The sequence below is a fragment of the Oryzias melastigma genome, linkage group LG13, assembly GCF_002922805.2.
Source record: "Oryzias melastigma strain HK-1 linkage group LG13, ASM292280v2, whole genome shotgun sequence".
NCBI classification, from domain to species: domain Eukaryota; kingdom Metazoa; phylum Chordata; class Actinopteri; order Beloniformes; family Adrianichthyidae; genus Oryzias; species Oryzias melastigma.
In genome coordinates, this window is record NC_050524.1 from 28,660,515 (window position 1) to 28,680,055 (window position 19,541).

A 19,541-nucleotide genomic window follows, 5' to 3' on the forward strand; every position below is an offset into this window, starting at 1 on the left:
ACCCACGGATGACTTTTTTTTGGTGTGTATTTAACATGTTCTTGTAGCATTTTTCTAATAATAGAGGACCTATAAAAATAATTCATGAATTAGTATTTCTTGATTAAAACAGATGAGAACCGGATGCTAGAAAAAGCTCAGACTGATGACGCGGTTACTGAAATGGGCGTGCCTAAGTTTCCCCTCCCCCAAAGCAGACACTGGCCCGCTCACGCTTAGGTGTGCGTGATCAACACTCGTGCTGTAGCGAGTTGTGATTTGATCACAATGATTTGACCACATTGATCTAATATTGCCGTTAGCTAAACGTTAACACATGAACAAACAGAGGTCTAAGCACAGTCCCTCCCCTCCCCCGTCCACAAACCAGAACTGTGTTTGTAAGGAGCTGCTGCCACTGTGCAGAAAATATGTCTTAAAAAAGGACAAAGGCTTTTTGATTTTGGCTTTATAATCATAATTAAAAGATCCCTGGGAACGATTTTGAAAATATCTCAAAAGATGGTCAGAGTGGGACTGTAAGAACATTTTCATAGGTTGGGTGTCTCCCATCCTTCTCTTGTCACCTTCATAGATTTTCTATTGAATTCAGGTCAAGCAGGTTTACAGGTCAATCAAGTACAGTAGTACATTGGTCATTGAACCCTGGCATGGAACCATTGCCAAGTCCTGCTGGAGAATAAAATCAGCGTCAGCAGAGGACTTCTTGAAGTGCTCCTGAATTTACTGCTAGATGGTTTCATTGACTGTGGACTTTAAAATGACAGTCGATTAACACCAGCAGACGAGACGGCAGCTCAGACTGAAACTAACTGAGGAAACCTCATTCTGTACTTAAACAAAGTTTGAGTCTGGTCTTTTCCAGACTCTGGGACCTTGATATCTAAAGAAAATAAATGTTCAATGTTTATGTCCTCTAAAAAGAACACCCCTAGTTCAGGTGAGACATCTGTTGTCAATGCTGGTTCATGAGTGTGTTGACATGATGATCGTGACACGTCTGATGCTTGTCTCTGTCATTGGTATATTTATTACCCATAATTCATAACAATCACAATGAAAGAAAGTTTTAAAACAATTTTATCTGTTAGTAATAATTCTATAGGAGTTTCACTCTTTGAACAATATTCTTATTTTTTTAGATGTACTTATAATTACTAAAGTTTTAAAGGGTATTTATTGTAGGAAGGATCGCTTTTCTGAAATGTTTTGGGTTCGTCGACACTGTTACACATGCTAAAGCATGACACATTTTAAGTAATAATCAGATACAGGAGAGAGGTTAATTGAGTGAATCCTTAGTGTTCCTGTTTCTCTTTACTATTATTTCTTCTTTATTCTTCCAAACGTTTTTTGATTCGTTAAAACTCAATCACACTTTCAGCAATTTCTGCATTCTTGGTATGGTAAATGGTAAATACTTGTATAGCGCTTTCTACCCTCCTTTGAGGGCCCAAAGCGCTTCACAGTCACAGCCCCTTTCACCCATATTCACACACTGGTGGTGGCTCTGCTGCCAAACACTGGCGCCAACCTCCCACCAGAGGCAATTTGGGGTTCAGTGTCTTGCCCAAGGACACTTCGACACATGGGCGGGCAAGGCAGGAGTCGAACCTGCTCGGTTCTGATCAGGAGTCGACCGCCCTACCGCTGCACCACGGCCGCCCCATAATAATGTCATAACGTTCAGGAAATTCTTGCTATTCATACGTTTTGCGTTTTTTTAAATTTTACGCAGTTTATGAGCTTTTCAACCCCATTGAAAATAAATGGAAATTTTTTCAAATTTCTGTAAATTCTGCAATCAAAGCATTCAGCATGTTAGGGACATTCATGCTAGCACTATTACACGTTTCTTTTAAACTTTATGCCTAGTTTGTTATTTTTTTCATGTGGTTCTTCAATTCTTTATGCTTTTTCAGAAAATTATGTAAGTTTCATGTCAAAACATTCAGCACGTTCGGGATATTCATGCATGTGCTTTTGGTATTCATACCTTTTACTTATTTTAAAATGTTTGCAATCTTTTTTACATATTTCTTCTAATTCTTTGTGCAGTTTAAAATGTATTCAATATTAGTATCAAACGTTCAGCACGTTCAGGACATTCATGCTATTACATATGACATTTATACATTTTATGCAATTTTTTGAATTTTTTGTAATTTTTGAAGAAATTTTTCAGGAATATTTTTTAAAGAAATTTTTCAAGATTTTTTTTCAAGAAATGTATCCATAAATTGTTCAAATATTTGTGCACTTTCTGAAAATTATGCAAGTTTGGTGTCAAAACATTCAGCACATCCTGAACATTCATGCTATTGGTATTTATAAATTTTTTTATAAATTTTTTTGCAATTTTCACGATTTTTAAAGACATTTTTCAAATTCTAGTCCACTTTTTGTGCTACACAGCTACGTCTCTAAGGTTTTGTCTCAAACTGAAACTTCTTAAGGAGAAATATTCCACTCAGAGAGAGCAGAGATCTGGTTGTGTTTGTTCAGTTCAGCCTTGCTCGGTTGAACATGAACACTTTCAGGTGAATGTCAGGGAAGAAGAAGATGGACTGCATGGAGCCGAGTCAAAATGCAGTCAAGAAAAACTGATGAATGAATTCAGAGAGTTGTGTTTTCACACGAAGACTGAGGTAATGTCTAGATCGGTCTTTTTTCCACGTTACACTTCAAAGCTTTACGACAGAAAACAATCGTGCATTTGTTCACGACTGAACAGAGGACGCTCCTCCAGATGGATGTGGGAAACTGAGCCGTGGAAATGCCAGAAAAATGATTTTTCAATCACTCTTTGATTGTGCGTCAGCAGCTACAAAATACTGAAAGTAAATTCAACTTAGTTGAAGCCTCCACTTGGTTCACTACTTTCTGAATGAATATGTGATAGTAACTGAGACAAACACCACAAAGATGGCTTAGTTTGATCATATCTTTTTTACTGTTTTACTTTGTAATTTCTAGACATAATAGTGGAATGTCACAGAATTATCAAACGAAGGCTGGGTTTTAAAAAAAAAAGCTAGTATGGAATCACGAAATCTATGAATCGATCGTCTTTTGAAACAATTTCCTGTAGTTCTTTGGGCAAAAGACGTTTTTTTCTTATTTAACCCTCTCATGCAGGAATTATGATTTTTTACTGTTTTATTCATCTTTAGGGATACAGAAAAAAGTTTCTTAGATAAATGATGTCCACTTAAGTGGTTTTCATGCATTTTGTACAGTAAAAAAAAATGTAATAACATGGTAACTATGTAGCATTGTAACATAGCGTTGTGTTTTTCATGTTTTTTTTTCAGAATTTTGTTCAATTAAAAATCACTGTTTTTGTAAAAACTGCTTTTTCATAACCAAACTTGCCAAAAAAGAGGGAGATTTATAACACATTGTGGTAGTTTAAAAAGTGACGTCTTTAAGGCTCAAAGAACCAAACTTGCTGCTCTACCTCGTGCCATGGTCACCCTGTTGAAGGGATACCCAGCCATTATCCACAACAATGCTGCCACTAACGATTATTTTAATAGTCGACTAATCAACGAATATTTTTTCTGATTAGTCGACTAATCAGGTCATGCGCAGACTGGATATAAAGCACACATCTTAACCATCATTAGCTTTAAACTAACTAAAAACTAGATATATAGCATTACCTGTGATCATGCTAGTGTGAATGCTGTAAGCTGAATTTGGCAGCTGAAGATGCTAGTGCTGATAGCTGAAGATGCTAGTGCTGATAGCTGAAGATGCTAGTGCTGATAGCTGAAGATGCTAGTGCTGATAGCTGAAGATGCTAGTGCTGATAGCTGAAGATGCTAGTGCTGATAGCTGAAGATGCTAGTGCTGATAGCTAGCTAAAATATTTGTTAGATGTCAAATTAGCCTAAAAAATAATAAAAAAATAGATTAGCCAAAACAGCTAGCATGTGGCTTAAAAAATAGCTAAACTTAAAGTTTAAAAAAAAAAACTGAGAAAAAAAACTAAATTAGCCAAAACAGCTAGCATGTAAATATTAGCCTAACTCTAAAACAGCCTCAAAAACTACAAAAAAGAAAAAAGCCTACATTAGCTAAAACGGCTACAATGTAGCTGAAATATTAGCTAAACTCCAAAATAGAAGAAAAAAAAACTCAAAAGAAAAGACGGAATTAGCCAAAACATCTAACATGTAGCTGAAATATTAGCTAAACTAGAAAAAATAGTCTAAAAACATTAATAAATGTCAAAATATTAAAAAAGCTAGCATAATGCTATTATAACTTTCAACTTTATTACAATCTGACTCCATGTAATATAAAGTGATGACTAATCAACTATTAAATTAGTCGTTGACTATTTTGATAGTTGATTAGTCGTCTAATCGTGTCAGCTCTAACCCAAAATCATCATTTTTTATTCATCTTTAAACTCTTTTGTCCTCAATGTTTGCATTTCTTTTGCTTCTTATGGAATAGTATTCACTCTTTTGTGAAATGTACTTAAAACTAACAAATATGTTTACATCTTTATCTTAGGTTTTATTGCAAATGTTTGAACAAGGATTTTCCTTCACAGGTTTGTGCCAACATTCCGTTTTTAGTGCTGTTGGTAGTCAGACCTGCTCAAGAACATCTCAGGTATTCTCAAGTCTGACTGCAAAGTGCAAATAAAAGTGTTTCCTGCAGATTCTGCTGCGATCCTGAACACTCGTGGACTGGATTGAGAGGGAAACACGAGAGCCACCAAACTAGTGTTAGGAAGAAATGTTGTGTATTTATGAAAATCAGGTCAAGAGAGGAAAAGAGAGGAGCCAACCTAAGTGTGTTAGAGGTGCGTTCAAGAGGCTCTCTGGACTCTTTTGGATCACAACCCCTGTTTTTCCTGGTTAATGTGACAGGCAGATCCCACAGCCAACCGCTCGTTCCAAGAGCTGATGTGTTCCAGAGCGTGCCTCAGCTCAGGTCACCATGCTACATTCCCATGGCTCATCCAGAGACTCTTGAAATGGTTTGTTGTTTAGTAGAGTGAGAAGCTCAGTGCTTTTGTTACCACCTGCTGCATACCAGAAGACATGTTTGTGGAGTGGCACAAACATCTGATCCAAGGAGCACAAATGCAGATGTGCAAATTTGAAATTTTTACAGAAAAAAAAAAAAATCGGAACTTTCTTGTTCTTGAAAAAAGGCGTGGCTTTGCAGCGGGCCAGTAACAACGCTCAGTGAAGTGAATGGAATGAGAAACTAGAAAGAGGGACTCGAAAATCCCACAAGTCTGACAGACAGAGAGCTATCCGGACATATGCAGGGTTGCACGGGAACACGAGTCATGCTTACTCTCAGGATGTGTTGCCTTTCATGCTGGGGAGAAAAGGAGAACGTATACACGGGCGATGTGAAAACCAGAAAGAAAGGAAAAATGAAATGGGAACAGCTGTTCCAAAAGACACTCCAGGTTAAAGTTACACACGTTTCTCATCCATCCTCGCTCTGTGAACTCACACAACACACAAAGTAAAGCCGTCTGACTGACTGAGGGGTTAGCTGCTGGTTTTACAAGAGATCTAGAGCACCCCCTTGTGGTGTAAGTCAAAACTGCAACACTTTTTGCTGGAAGTTTTCAGACCTGCATCTTCAACATGTTCCTCTCCTCGAGCACACCTGAGTCGAGATGCGCCGGAGCAGAAAAAACAGTAAAAAAAGAAAAGCAGGCTGGAAGAACAGCTGAAAAGGGAAGGATCTCTTTCAGGAAACCGAAATATAAAGTCGCAGCAGTAATCTTTGCTTTCTTAAGCTCATGCTAACACCTGCTTGCAGGATAATTAAGTCACCTACAGCGGTGGAGCTCAAGTAAGTTAGGACAAACACAGGACACTTCCATGCACTTCCAGCAGAACAAACAGCTTCAACAAACACGGATTAAAGATGAAGATAAAAGCAGACTTACATTGTACCAGCTTTGGCTCTTCTGTGGAAGAAAACAGCAGACACAATGCATCAGACATTAGGTTTAAAAAACAGTTTTCCTCTATTTTTTTAAAAGACATTGTTTGGCGCAAAAAATAAATAAATAAATATTTATATATACATTTCCTAGAAGAAAAGAGGTCAATTAGTGTCACTTCAATTTTTTTTTTTTAATATAAGAAAAACACAGCTTCTGAAAGTCTTTCTTGGCTGATGTTATTCACACATATTTACATGTAACCAACTGATGGAAATTCATGTTGGTCACACATTTTGTTTAAATGCATCTTAATTTGAAGTGTAATCTGATTTTTCAACAGCAGAGGGCACCAGAGAAATCTGAATAGTAAATGATGTTTTTCCAGAACATACAGACTCTTATCTATTTTCTAAACTTCTATTTTTGTGCTAAAACAGCAAGGACACACATGTAAATATGAGATAACCTCAGATTCAAAGTTTATAACCATAACCCTATATATATATAAAATAATAAAATAAATAAAGATAATAAAATAAAGGTACATTTTAAGTTTTATTTCGATTTTTGCAGAGCAGCAAGGTCACAAAATTTAATTAAACACATCAAAATGGGGCTTTGAACTGCAGTTATTGGGTTAAATAAATTGCGATTAAAGTCGCGAAAAAGTCGATTAATTAAATGAATTAATTACAGGTCACAATTATTCGCAAATGTATCGCATGACAGCACTAAGTAAATTCAAAGTATTTGTTGCATATTTATTTTTATTTAAATTCTTGTCTTTCTCTTAAGATTCCTTCTATGAGTCTCAATTACCTTCAGATTTAAACATTTTTGATAAGCTGGTTTCTTAAGAAAAAAACACAAAAAACAAAAATCTTCGAGCAATAATTAGAAAATTCATATAAGTTTTAACTAAGAACATTATCATGTCATGAATGATACAGAAAATAAAAACATGCTGATCGCCTTCAGGGAGAAACAAGGAAGAGGATGTGCTGACAGAAGAGGAGAGTTTGAGGGATGGAAAAAATGCAACACAGTTGAAAAACAAGCAAAACATTCTCCTGACTACAGATATTTATATTAATAAACCACAGTTTAAACCTTTTAAGTAGCATCTGTATTTTCTGGGGGTTTGGTGCATAATCAGCCTTGCTTTGATGCCTTTAGTTTACTCATGTTTATGCACTGCTGCCTTGTGTAATACCCTCACACGGCCAGTAGGGGCAAACTTCCAACTTCTTGACATTGGTGAAGAGTTGTTTGTTCAAATGCCTTTCTTGTGCGCTGCAGATGCCCTTGCTGGGTTTCCGCTGTGCGTGTGCTGTCAGCAGCAGCAGCAGCAGCAGCGGCGAGCTGCAGCCGCCGGCCTGGCTGTGACGACGGCTGAGCTAATGTGGGCTAATCTGATTTGAAGGTGACAGAGACACGAGAGTGGAATTACTTGGAGGCCACTTTCTGGATAAGGTGCACATCACGCACGTTAGTACTACTGTGTTTGACTCTGTTAGTGCGGCTGAGATGCTTGTTTGATCAGACACAGGTGAGCTGTTCTAACAGGTAGACGCATGAAAGAAAACAAAGATTTTGGGAATAAAGCGCATTAAAAAATGCAAACATTTAAATGTAACAGATTTAAATAGGTAAACACATAAATATGGCTTAAAAATGACATTTTTCTTCACCCAACAGATACTGTGAACATGCTAGTAAAATACTAAAGTACATTATTTAAGTTGTGGATGTTTGAAATATTTTTTTTTTCATGTAACACAAATATGAGCATGAAATAATAATAATAGTTTAAAAAAAATAGTATGGCTGGGGTGAAAAAAATCGATTTAAGTCGAGTTAAGCTCAATACACCAATAATTGGCCCATAAAAACAGAGATTGATCTAGCATATAAAGCTAAAGTCTGCTAGCTTGATGCTGTAATTTCCCATAGGACAGCTAATGGTAACGCTTGGTTGACGTAAACATACATTGCTGACTCACAGGCAAGAATTTTCCCAAGAAATATTTTTTAAAGTAACCATTTGTGGTCTAAAGCCTTGTTTTATGCTTATTTTTTGTTTATTCTACTTGAAAAAAGTGAACTGCTGCAGCACAAGCTCCACCTAGTGGTCAAACTGGAACACCCTCCTTCCAACATGTCGTGTAGATTCCTCTCCAGAAGTTTCTTCATGAACTTTGAATGTTTCTTGGGCATCGCTAAACTGGATCAAAACACAACGCCGGCGTCTGTGAGGGGCTCGCTAAGCTAGCTGATCGCCGCTAGCTTTGCGGAGAAAGTGTTAGTGTTAGCTTGGGGGTGGAGCAGCCTCTTCCTGGAGGGGGCGGTTCTCACCTTGTGATGTCAGCATGTGAGGATCCGCTCGTTTATGTGGGTATGGGAGAGCGCAGGTTTTTAGAGGGTTACCGTACTTTCCAGCGTATAAGTCACGTTTTTTTCATAGTTTATCCAGGCGTGTGACAGATACTCAGGAGCAACTTATTTGTGTGTGTGATTTTTTTTTTTCTAGACATAAATAGGCTCAAATATTTGTGATTTTTCCAGTAAACACCGGTTGTACTTTAGCAGTTGTTTCCTCTAACATCCACTAGAGGGCGCTGCACCTGGAGTATTCCTTACTGATAGCTGTAGAAGAAGTGTCATCCAAAACAAACATGGAAGAGAATCTGAATGTTTTTCTCTTAAACTTTGATATTTTTCTTATACAAATCAAAAGATTAACATTATTGTATTTGTTATTTATTTTCAGCTCCGCTGGGATTTGTTCTGAAATGTCCCAAAAATGCAACTTATACTCCAGAGTGACTTATATAGGTTGTTCTTCTTCTTGATTTGACATATTTTACTCTTTCGACTTATACTCTGGATAATACGGTACTCAGAAATGCATGAACGGATTAAAATATCGCTTTGGGGTTGTTATTAGTGAGGAATGAACACTATACTACACTTAACCCCTTAACGCCGGGATTTATTTACAGCTATGAAAAAATATATTCACTCGTGTTTTTGGTTTTAAGTAAATCCTACATACAAGTCATTTTATGGCTGATTTGGTTTGTTGCATATTTGAGACAACGGGCATTAAGGGGTTAAAGCTCATAAAATCGATTTTTTAGGGTATGGCCCCTTTAACTCTTTGGGTGTTGTTTTGTTTTTGGGGGTCTGGTGGTTTTTAGATGAATGAACTGTAACTATCAGTGTGCCAGAGTTACATAAAACTGTGACCAGATTTTTGTCTTCATTCTTTAATACTCATCTTATTTTTCTATGAAGATTTGAACTTTGGGATTTTAAACAAGAGAAAAATCTATGAAATCTGTAGTAAAAAGTTTTACAGCCTTAAAGAAATATAGAATTCTACTTTGAGAATTTTATCTATCCCGGGTTACTGATGGAAAGTATAAATAAGGGAATAAAGGTATCCTAAACGCAGGTTATGGTAAAAGGATGTCTTCATGTTTTCTTTCTTTTTTTTTCTCTAAATAAGAAAGAAGACATTTTAGGAGGTTAGGAAAGCCCTAGTCTAATGATGTCAAAAGCTCATAAATATTTCGATTGATGTGGAAGAACCAGGAGGGACGGACGTGGGACCACAGGGGAAGGAAGGGACCGTCAGTATGAATAAAGAAGAGATGCTTACTTTAATCAGGTTTAGTCTGTCATACTGAAAGAAGATTAAAGAGAAAAACCAAAAGTTAACCAAAACATGGACACAGACAGCGATGGGAGAAGGTAGAGAAGAAGATGAGTGTGTGAAGCGTCAGGCTGCACTGCATTAATGTGACTCTGCTTCTAGCTGCTGCGTTACACGAGAAGCTTGATTGATTACTGAGGCCCAGAGCCTCTGGCTTGCAGAGCGCTCTTTATCTGGATTGCATTAGAGCTGGGCGATCGGGCACATATTCTGGTAAAGACGCACGCCTCGCACGGGGTCATGTGACCACTGCAGGCCGCGAAGGCTTATCAAGTACACTTTCATGTGGATGAATCAGAGTCAGGCATCACTCCACACAAAATATCCTCTACTTGAAGAAGTATGATTGGTAAATATGAAAAAAAGTGACATTAAGCTTATAAAAGACAATGCAGTGATAAATCTGCAGAGCTTTGTGTTAAAGCAACAACAAGGCTGATCAATGGAAGATGCGGTCCTGAAGCTGTTGTTGGGATTTTTATGGGTTTATCCTTCTATAGAAGAGGTATTACATCACAACGACAGATAGAGGAGCTCATCAGGACAGAGGCAGGAGAGCAGGGAGGAGGACAGGAGCTAACATCACGTTTGAACCTCATTTTTAAAATTACATGTAGTTTTTTTTAAACAAAGATGGGGCACAATCTTTTATTTCAACACATTTTTACTCCCAAGTTGTCACATATTGACGTTTGGTTTAGGCTCCTTCCGTGTCTGCAAGTCGTCGTTTTTTGACATGCTGGCTGTTTGTAAAATCAAGGGTCTCCAACCACCCAACCACTGGGCCTGCAAACCAGAACCGGTCAAGTACCGCGATGCAGCTCCTTCCCACTGAGCGGTCCAGACCGGACTGGACTCCTGAGTATTTCCATTACAAATTGGACCCGTTAAGCAGGACTGACTGGACCATTTCTGGTCCCTTGTTGGTTGTAGGTCCATAGAAACATGGAATGGGCGGAGCTTCTGTCGTCACACGATGTAACCCATTGATTGGCAGAATGGTTTTAAGACAACAGTAAGAACAGCGCTTTTCCCGAGTCCAAACCGAAACTGTTGTCCTCTTTTTGTCTCTATTCTTCTTCGCCCCCACAATCTTCTTGCAAAGAATAATAAATTATTTACATACATTATTCCCCCTTATTCAGGGGGTTGGGGACCGGAATAACGCTGAATCCACGAATACAGACCCCCGCAGCCGAAGAATGTCCATCCTCATCAAAAACACTTCCGCTCGTGCTTGTAAAACATTTATTGAAGAACATTGGAGTATTTCTCTACATAAAGAGTTTTTTTTCTTTTTAATTCAGAATAATAGACAGTGTAGAGGCTGGATTCATCCATTCCTCTGTGGTTTTCTTTTTAAATTTCCGTCCGTTTCTGATGCAGCTTCTGTAGTCCGTTTTGACCCACAGCTACGTCATCGGTCTACACCCCGCATGTGCTTTGATGGTCCAACGCTCAATGGAAATGCTCACTTGAATTGTCTGGAACGTTCTAAACCGGCTAAGAGGGGACTGGTCTGGTCTGTACCGCTCAGTGGAAACGAGGTATTACCCTAACCTGACATTGGACCACATACGGTATCGGACTCAAACCGGTACCAGATATGGAACTTTGCCCTAAGAGTTGCGGACCCTTGGTTTTACAAACAGCCGACATGTCAAAAAACAACGAGTTGCGGACACCTAAAAGGTCAAAAAGTGACGCGGAAGGGTCCTTAACCAAACTTCAATTTGTGACAACTGGGGGATGAGAATTTGTTGGATATTTATGTTTCCTTTGCTTTATAGTTTCTTCTAACATCTGAGAAGTAAAAGGCAGCATGTTCTGATATGGTTCTTTAGTGGGAGTACCACTATAATATCTGAAAAGAGGAGGAGAACAGGGAACAAGGAGAGGGAAGGGTCCGTGGGTGAAGGCTAGACTTGGAGCACGAGGGATAAAGCATTCCAGACGGATCTGGGAGATTTCCACAGGAAGGAAGGTGGGCACAGACACAGTTGAAGAACAGAAAAGAAAAAGTGATGCTTACTTTGGAAAGTCGCTTGTGAGACTAGCATGCAAACAGGAGAAGAACAAAGAAAAATCAGAGAGCAAAACGAGAACAAAATGAGACGCTGCGATGAAGAGGAGCTGAAAAGAAAGGACAGAAGAGCTGAGCAGTCGTTATCAGATGGAAGAGCTTATCATGTGACATGTAGCAGCAGCAAAGACAGAAGGTTCGCACAGAAGCAGTTTAAAGGACAGTAACAAACAGCAGAAGCAGATGAGGACAGGACAGGACGGCACATCGAGGTTAGAGCGCCTGACTTATAATGAGTCGAATGAAACAACAAAAATGCATTTCCACCAAAAAAAATACAAATTCCAACTTTTATGTCCTTTAGCTTTCAGTTATTGTCTAAAGTTCAAGTTCTATTGTAGAGTGATCCGCACTGAAGCATGAAAACCATGTTATTAGTGTTTTATCATGTTCTTGTGATGTTTTTCTGATCATGGAGGACATAGATAAAGGAAATTCATCTTAAAATTAGTATTTCAAATTGTTGTGAACCAGGAGTAGACAAAAACTACAGTTTGAAAAAGAGATTGCTAGAGAGTATTTGAGTGTATTGTCAGTGTTTCCATTGTAAATTTGACCCATTTACACAAAATTTTTAACACACTGTAACTTTTTAACAGTCAACACGATCAACGTCCGCTTTTCTTCTTCAAAATCTACTGGAATGACGTTGATCGTGTCAATGGTTGAAAAGTTACAGTAAATCAAAGAACATAAACACTGGAGCTCCGCTGTTAAAGGGTTAAACAGTACCGCACTGTACCCCTAGGGGGCCCCATAACCCTCATTTCCACTGAGCAGTATGGTATGGTCCAGTTAATTTTGGAAAGCATTTCTACTCAGTTAAGCCTCGTTTACACTGAGTGAGCAGTTTGTTTTCACGGCGCATTTGTGGTGTAGACCGCTAGTGTGCGCTAGCATAGTGCAACGACGAGAAAAGCAACAGCAACAATGACGGTCATTGTGCTTTACTTTTTGTACATCATGAACATGAATTTAATGTTGTTTGAAAGGAGATTGGGGCGGCTAAGAAGAAAGCGGAAATGCTAGCTTCGCGCTGCTTTAGCTTTGGTGCTAATGTCGCTTTCTGCCCATTGACGGGTGGCTGTAGCGGCTACGCTCCAACCGTTCCGTTCTATTTTTCTATGGACCTACAACGGATAGAGACCCTCAAGAGGTACACTTCTGTACTGGTTAATGGGTCCATTTCACAATGTGAACGCTCAAAATACCGGATTAAACCGGACTGCTCACGGGAAATGAGGCTATTGGTTGCAGGTCCATTGAAAAGTGGATTGGGACAGTCGGCGCGGAGTCGATGTAGCCACTCGTTGAGTGGTAAAAAGTGATGATGACATTAGAAAGCACCAATATAGCGCTCATTTAAGCTAACGTTTCCAACGGCAGTATTCTTATTAGCCGCCCGTAATCTTTCAAAAAACATACAATTCCAGTTATACATGGTGTACAAAAGTAAAGCAAGCAAAAGATGAGCTGCTGGATGAGCGCTATTTATTATGCTTTTCTCGTTGTTGCACTATGCTAGCGCATGCTAGCGGTCTACATCACGCATGCACCGTAAAAACAAACCGCTCAGCAGAAGCGAGGCTTTTATTTTCCAAGCATCTGGCTCTAAACTGTACGGCTGGATAGCTCTGATAGCTCTCAATTTTTTTTCACTTTTACCGGTAGTGTTAGGGTGTTAGCTAGCGGGGAAGTGTGTAAACAGAGAGGAGGGAAATGGAGGGGCGGGTTATTCTGCCCCAAAGGTCCCGCCCACAACTCAACTCAGAGGTCAATTTCTAATGAACTACTGCCGCTCTGCACAAACTAAGTCCTAGAAAAATGTTTTTGGCATAATTAAAAGACCACTGGGAACGATTTGAAAATAGATCAAAAGATGATCTGACTCTTTAAAGGAATAGCAAGCTGGACAGACATTTTTTTCACAGTTAAATATGTTGGAGAAGTGCTCCAGTGTTTGAGGACAGCTGCATCACATACCTACATTTATCTCTAAATATTTATTTTCTACAGTTGTATACCTTTAAAGAGATACAGCAACATTTTAGGCAGTTATCATATTTAAGTATAAAGATGTTTTAAAGCAATTGTACTTTTTTGAGATATAGTCTTTTTTGGGGGGGATGTTATTGCAGGTTTGATGATTCATTGCGTTTATTTAAGACCTTCCATTAATCCAACGAAATTCCATTTGATTACATATAATAGAAAAACCCACTGGGCTCTTGTAGAGGCAGTCCGATATATAAAGTAACTGCTCCTAATTAATTACGCAATAATTAGAAACAAAATTAAGACAAAATACTACATAATCTAAAAGGGTTGGAGCTTAATATTAGTGATTTATTTTATTTATTTAATGATTAGGACCATATAAATAATATTTGATGAAGGAAGTTACGGCCACATAAATGTTTTTCAGTCACTGACAGGCTTCAAAACATTAGATTGTAGTTTCATTTTCACATTTATTCTAACACCTAATAATTTAGATAAACACTTTATGTTGCTCTTGGACACTTTCTCATGATATTTTCCCACAAACTATTTCAAAAATGCTTCAAAGGTGCTAAAGTAATGCATAATTTTCATGCTAAAGCACAGGAATGGTGTGATCCCATTCAAACTTGGTCATCGTAATTAATATTAATAACTTTTATTGCTTGTAAATGAAACACTCTTTTAAACAGTGTTTATATTTTTAGTGAACAAGTCTCAGAATATATGTGGAATGATTAAAAGTGAATTCATATTATAAAAGAGATGAAAAAAGGGAGATACACAAAAGACAAAGCAGGCAAACAGTCTTTTGGACTGAACCAACTATTGAAGAGTTGGACATGTTTGCCTTGTCAAGGCTCTTTTTTAGGCTTGTTTTTACTTTAACAGCACATTAAATATAATATTATAGTAGAGCTGTGCTACTCTATACTATCCACAATAACACCAGCACAGTAAAAAACACTTAACAAGGAAACAAGTAAGTAATATGTGAGAGGAGAGTGAGAGCACTGCAACAGCTCCATGTGATGGTTCACTTCCTGTAGCTGGAGCTTTTTTTATTGTGTTCAGTGGTTTAGTTGTCAAGCAAACCACAAAATAAATCACAATCAGGAGGGTTTCAGCAAATAAAGTTGATCAATTAAATAATTCCTTTAAACATTTACTCCCTAATGTACTGTAAGCTGTTGGAATACTTTTATCAGTACTAGTCTCCTGACTGACGTTCTCTTTCTTGTGTTGAGCCTGGCCTGGTATGACTTCCTTAAAGATACACTCTGATGAAAACCATGTTTTTAACATGTTCTTGTTGCATTTTTCTGGTGAAGTAAATCAAGAAAATTAAGCTTAAATATGCATTTTTTAGTATTTCTTTATTCAAATTGTTGTGAATCAGGAGCAGATGCAAACATTTCAAGCTTATTTGTGACGTAGAAACTGCAGTGGGCGGGGCCACAAGCTCCCTGCTCCACTCCATTCTGATGGATTTCCTTATAGACGACTAGATCCACGAATGTCTTTGTGTTCCTCATCTAAGACTACCGGCACATATCCCAAAATGCCAAATGCTTTTTTTTTGTTGCAAATTTGCGCGGTGGTCATAGTAGTTGGCTGTCACATTTTGGTGGCCATGGAGGCTTTAAGAAATAGCTAAAATTTTACGGCAACCAGACGATTTTTCTCTAAACGTTGACATTAGTCAGTGGTCTAAGCTGGTATCTGGCTTAGACTCGCAACAACAGTTCTGCCCACAATTTAGGAGGCACATTTCTAATGAACTACTGCCGCTCTGCAGAAACTATGTCCTAGAACAGGGGTCTGCAACCTTCAACACTTACAGACCATTTGGGTCCATTTCTCACTGACATCATCCTAACTGGAGCCTCAAAGTCTTCTTCACTTTTCAGGAAAATAAGACAGATTTCTTTTTTATATTTTTTTATTTTGCCAAAAAAACTTTTTTTTTGGCAAAATAAAACAAAGCTTTTTTTTTCAAAACTTGAAATAGTTCATAATTTTTGATTTCACATGACCTAAAAGAGATCTTGTGTCACATAAGATCATCTCAATGCAGCAAATCATTAGATTTTCAATTTTCAGACAAAAACATAAATCTAATAAACTAAATCAGAGCTAATTCAGTCACAATTTTTCACAAACACCTAAAATCCTTAAATTTGTCTGAAAATAGAAAATCTGGCACTCAAAATATGCCAATATACGTAATGCCCTTCAACTGTTTGTAAATGAGTTGAATCAAGTTTTATTTTTTTTACTTTACTACCTTCTTTTTACAGTTATATTTTTTAAACATGTTATATTTTTCTTAAACCAGAGAGCCACAATGGAGGGGTCAAAGAGCCACATGTGACTCTGGAGCAGCAGGTTGCAGACCTCTGTCCTAGAAAATGATTTTAGATTTTGGCTAAAAACAACAAAATCCTAATTAACAGACAACTGGAAATGCTTTTATAGAAAATCAAAAGATGATCAGAGTGGGTCTTTAACTAGAAAGATTAAATAAATGTAGAAACATTCAGCATTTTTATTATTATTATTATTATTATTATTATTGTCTATCCGCTCCTTCTCCTGCAATCAAGCTTGGGCTCCTCACTCGTTGTACATTTTGAGTTTGGTTTCTCCTAAAGTAAGCTAATCGTGATTTATCTGCTTGTTTTAACCTTTGATTACGTCCAAATACCTCACATAAGTATCTGTAAAAATGATACTTTAAGTCAGTCTTTTCAGCCTCCAGATCTATGCGCTTTCAGATTACATTTTGGCTCTGCTTGTTTGGCATTATTCCCCCCGGTTTACCTTTTCTTGGAATTCTCTTAAATCTTATTTTTAGCTCCTGCATTGTCCTCTTCCTTAGTTATCATCTGAAACCAGCGCCCCATTTTAGGCATCATCCTCGCCCTTGGCCACAGTTTCAAACAGTTTGGCTTTTCTGCCAACCAGGGATTCAGGTGAAGCGCTGGACTCACCTTTGAGTTCTTCCCGCCGCTGCGTGCCGACTGCACCGTGTACGTTCTCTGGACGACCTGCTCGGGCGTGGAGGGCGACTTGTCAGAGGAGTGGTCTGAACCCTTCTCCACCATGTTCTCACCCTCCTGGTTCTGCGGGGTGGGAGAGCGGGAGCGTTTACGCAGGACAGGTGAGCAGGCAGGTGTGCTCTTGTTTGAATTACTGGCAGTGCTAAAAGACACAAAGAGAAGAGAAAAAAAGGTTTTTCATTTTTCTTTATCGTGATCTTTACAGGTTTTAATTACAAAACGGCAATCATTTGTTGTTATTCAGTTGATTAATTTTTGTTTGTAACTTAAACAAAGTCACATGATGCAGCAAATCCATCAACCAGATTTAGGAAATCGGTGTTAAAATCCTGCTCTGGTACAGACAGAACGCCCAGCAGCTCTGCATGACAGTGTCATCCACTCACAGGTCAGTGTGTTTAGCAGCACACACACACACACAGTTTTCTTCTTACATCACTCCAGGCCTAATAGGATTGAAGCACCATGTGCTAACCTGCCTCATAACGCCTGAGCTGAAGCAGCAAGTCAACATCAACAACAGCAGCAGCCTTTAGGAAATGACAAGAGTTGAAGGTCATTGTAATTTTAAATGTAAAAATCTAAATTCAAAAGATCATTAAATTTGTGGAAGCGAATGTGACTCATAATTCAAAATAAAAGTCAATACTGGAAATGCTTTTTCATTTTCACAACGTAACTGCATTACTTGTCTCTTAAATAAAATGAAAAAGAGAATTCTCCAAACGGCTTTTTCTTTTTATTCTTCAACACCGCTCATACTGTAATTCAATTAAAATGATAAATAAAATGGCCTTTTATATATAAATCTCTAGAAAATTCAATGAGGAATATCAAATTCAAAAATTAAAATGCATAAATAGAAATGCTTTTTCATTTTCACAATGTAACTGCATTACTCACATTATCTGAATGTCTTTTTCATTTTCTTCTTTAGCACCCTTGGAACTGGTAACTCAAACTGAGAGACTTTTTGCACATCGAGATGTGAAAAAGACAAAGCAGTCTTCATTGGCTTCGCCACTTTAATTATGTCACAGAATGAGCGGTGATGATGAAGAAAATGAAAAAGCCGTTCACAGAATTGCTTTTTCATTTTTTTTAAGAGACAAATAATGCAGTTACACTGTGAAAATGAAAAAACATTTCCAGGATTGACTTTATTTTGAATTATTTGCGTCACAAACGCTTCCATATAAATTAGATTTTTTATCAATCTAAGGTCATTTGTAGGAGTTTTTTAAGAGGTTTGACCCAACAACAGAAAGAAAAGCCTGAACACACTCCTGAACAAAAGAACACCTCCGGATCCTTCTCCTCACAATGACACAAGTGAACAAAAGGCTGTGTAAGTGATCTGTGAGCCTGCACGCCTGCCAGCCCTTTGCGAGCAGGACATGACATTATGCAAACCGTTACGTCACAGGCCGCCGATGTCCGCTGTTCGTGGTCATGAGTGACTGGTCTCCGCTTTCACGGAGGACATGGGTGCAGCGGGGAGCCTTGAATCATAGCGAGTGTCGTCAGGGTGGGCCGTGCTGACAGCAGGTGGACTCACAGAGAGCCTTCAAAGCAGTTTAGGGCAGAATCACCACAGCAGAGGCGCCTTTATGTGCGATGAGAGGAGGCCTCATTTTAGACGAACACAACGTTCTCTGAGCTGACTTCTGGTTTGACCTCGCTGGCGGGGATTAGAGTTCACGTGAATAAAGCTCATAACCTGACCTACAATCACAGCAAAGCTGCAGATGAGTCGTGTGCTCTCTGCAGAGTTATAAGGAAGACTTAATTGTTTCATTTTTGATTAATCTGAGTTTAGAATGACCTGAATGCAAAAACCTACAAAATCCCCCAAATATATTTATCCACTAAACAACACATTTTAAATTAGTTTTAATAAAAAACTTTTTTTCCCCCAAAATATGACTCACATGTCATAGCTAGGTATTGAAATGATACAAAAAAAATAACTAGAGAAAAATCAGAAGGCACAAAAGTTGAGTTTTATAAATATTTACTTCTATGCAGGGGCGGGGCTACAGGGGAACAAGAGGGGGCAGCTGTCCCCCCAAAAAGAGCTTCCAAGTCTGGAGTCAATATTATTGACCAAAATGTAAAAAAAATATTCAACAAACCAAAACAAAACAAAAAAACATCAATACAAACTTCTTTGAGAATTGCAAAAATAACAAAAGCAATTTTCTTAATTGATATTATTATACATTAATAACAATCATAGAAATGTTTGAAATAAGCATTTTTAACCCGCTGTTCTTATTTGCTGCCCTTTAAGAATATTTTCTGACACCCTCCTGCCCAATATAAAATGTAGGTCTGCTCCTGTGGCAACCTTTCTGTAAATATCTGTACACGTTCATAGTCAATAACTGATCTAGCAGGCTAAATGTGGATCAGTATTTGGAGATTCTTCATGTTCAGATACTCTCAAAACACAAACCTACAGATGTTCTGATAGATTAGATAGAAAGAAAAGAGATACATGACTGAATTGTTGTTTCGTTTTCTAATATATCAAAATAAATAGAAGATTTCTCAGAAATTTTATTTTTTAAAATTGTATTTACAATAACTCATACCAGGAATTAATAACATAAATCAGCTGAAAATCAGTGATTATATAGATCAAAGGAGAGGCATACCGTATTTTTCGGACTATAAGTCGCACCGGAGTATAAGTCGCAGGGGCCAAAAAATGCATAATGAAGAAGAAAAAACCATACA

The 19,541-nt window shown here is 37.9% G+C and overlaps 1 protein-coding gene across 20 annotated transcripts in view; it reads right to left on the reverse strand.

Moving 5' to 3' along the window:
• Nucleotides 1-19,541, reverse strand: part of gramd1bb (GRAM domain containing 1Bb) — a 140,869-nt gene that overhangs the window by 27,964 nt on the left and 93,364 nt on the right. For 13 of the 20 annotated variants that reach the window (XM_036214732.1, XM_036214750.1, XM_036214749.1 and 10 more), the window contains 4 exons: nt 16,731-16,941; nt 11,686-11,706; nt 5,936-5,956; nt 5,326-5,349 (listed from right to left, as the gene is read on the reverse strand). In XM_036214732.1, coding sequence (XP_036070625.1) covers nt 5,326-5,349; nt 5,936-5,956; nt 11,686-11,706; nt 16,731-16,941 — 277 coding nt within the window. The remainder of the gene's footprint in view (nt 1-5,325; nt 5,350-5,935; nt 5,957-11,685; nt 11,707-16,730; nt 16,942-19,541) is intronic. The other 7 variants (XM_036214742.1, XM_036214741.1, XM_036214740.1 and 4 more) reach the window with 3 other exon arrangements.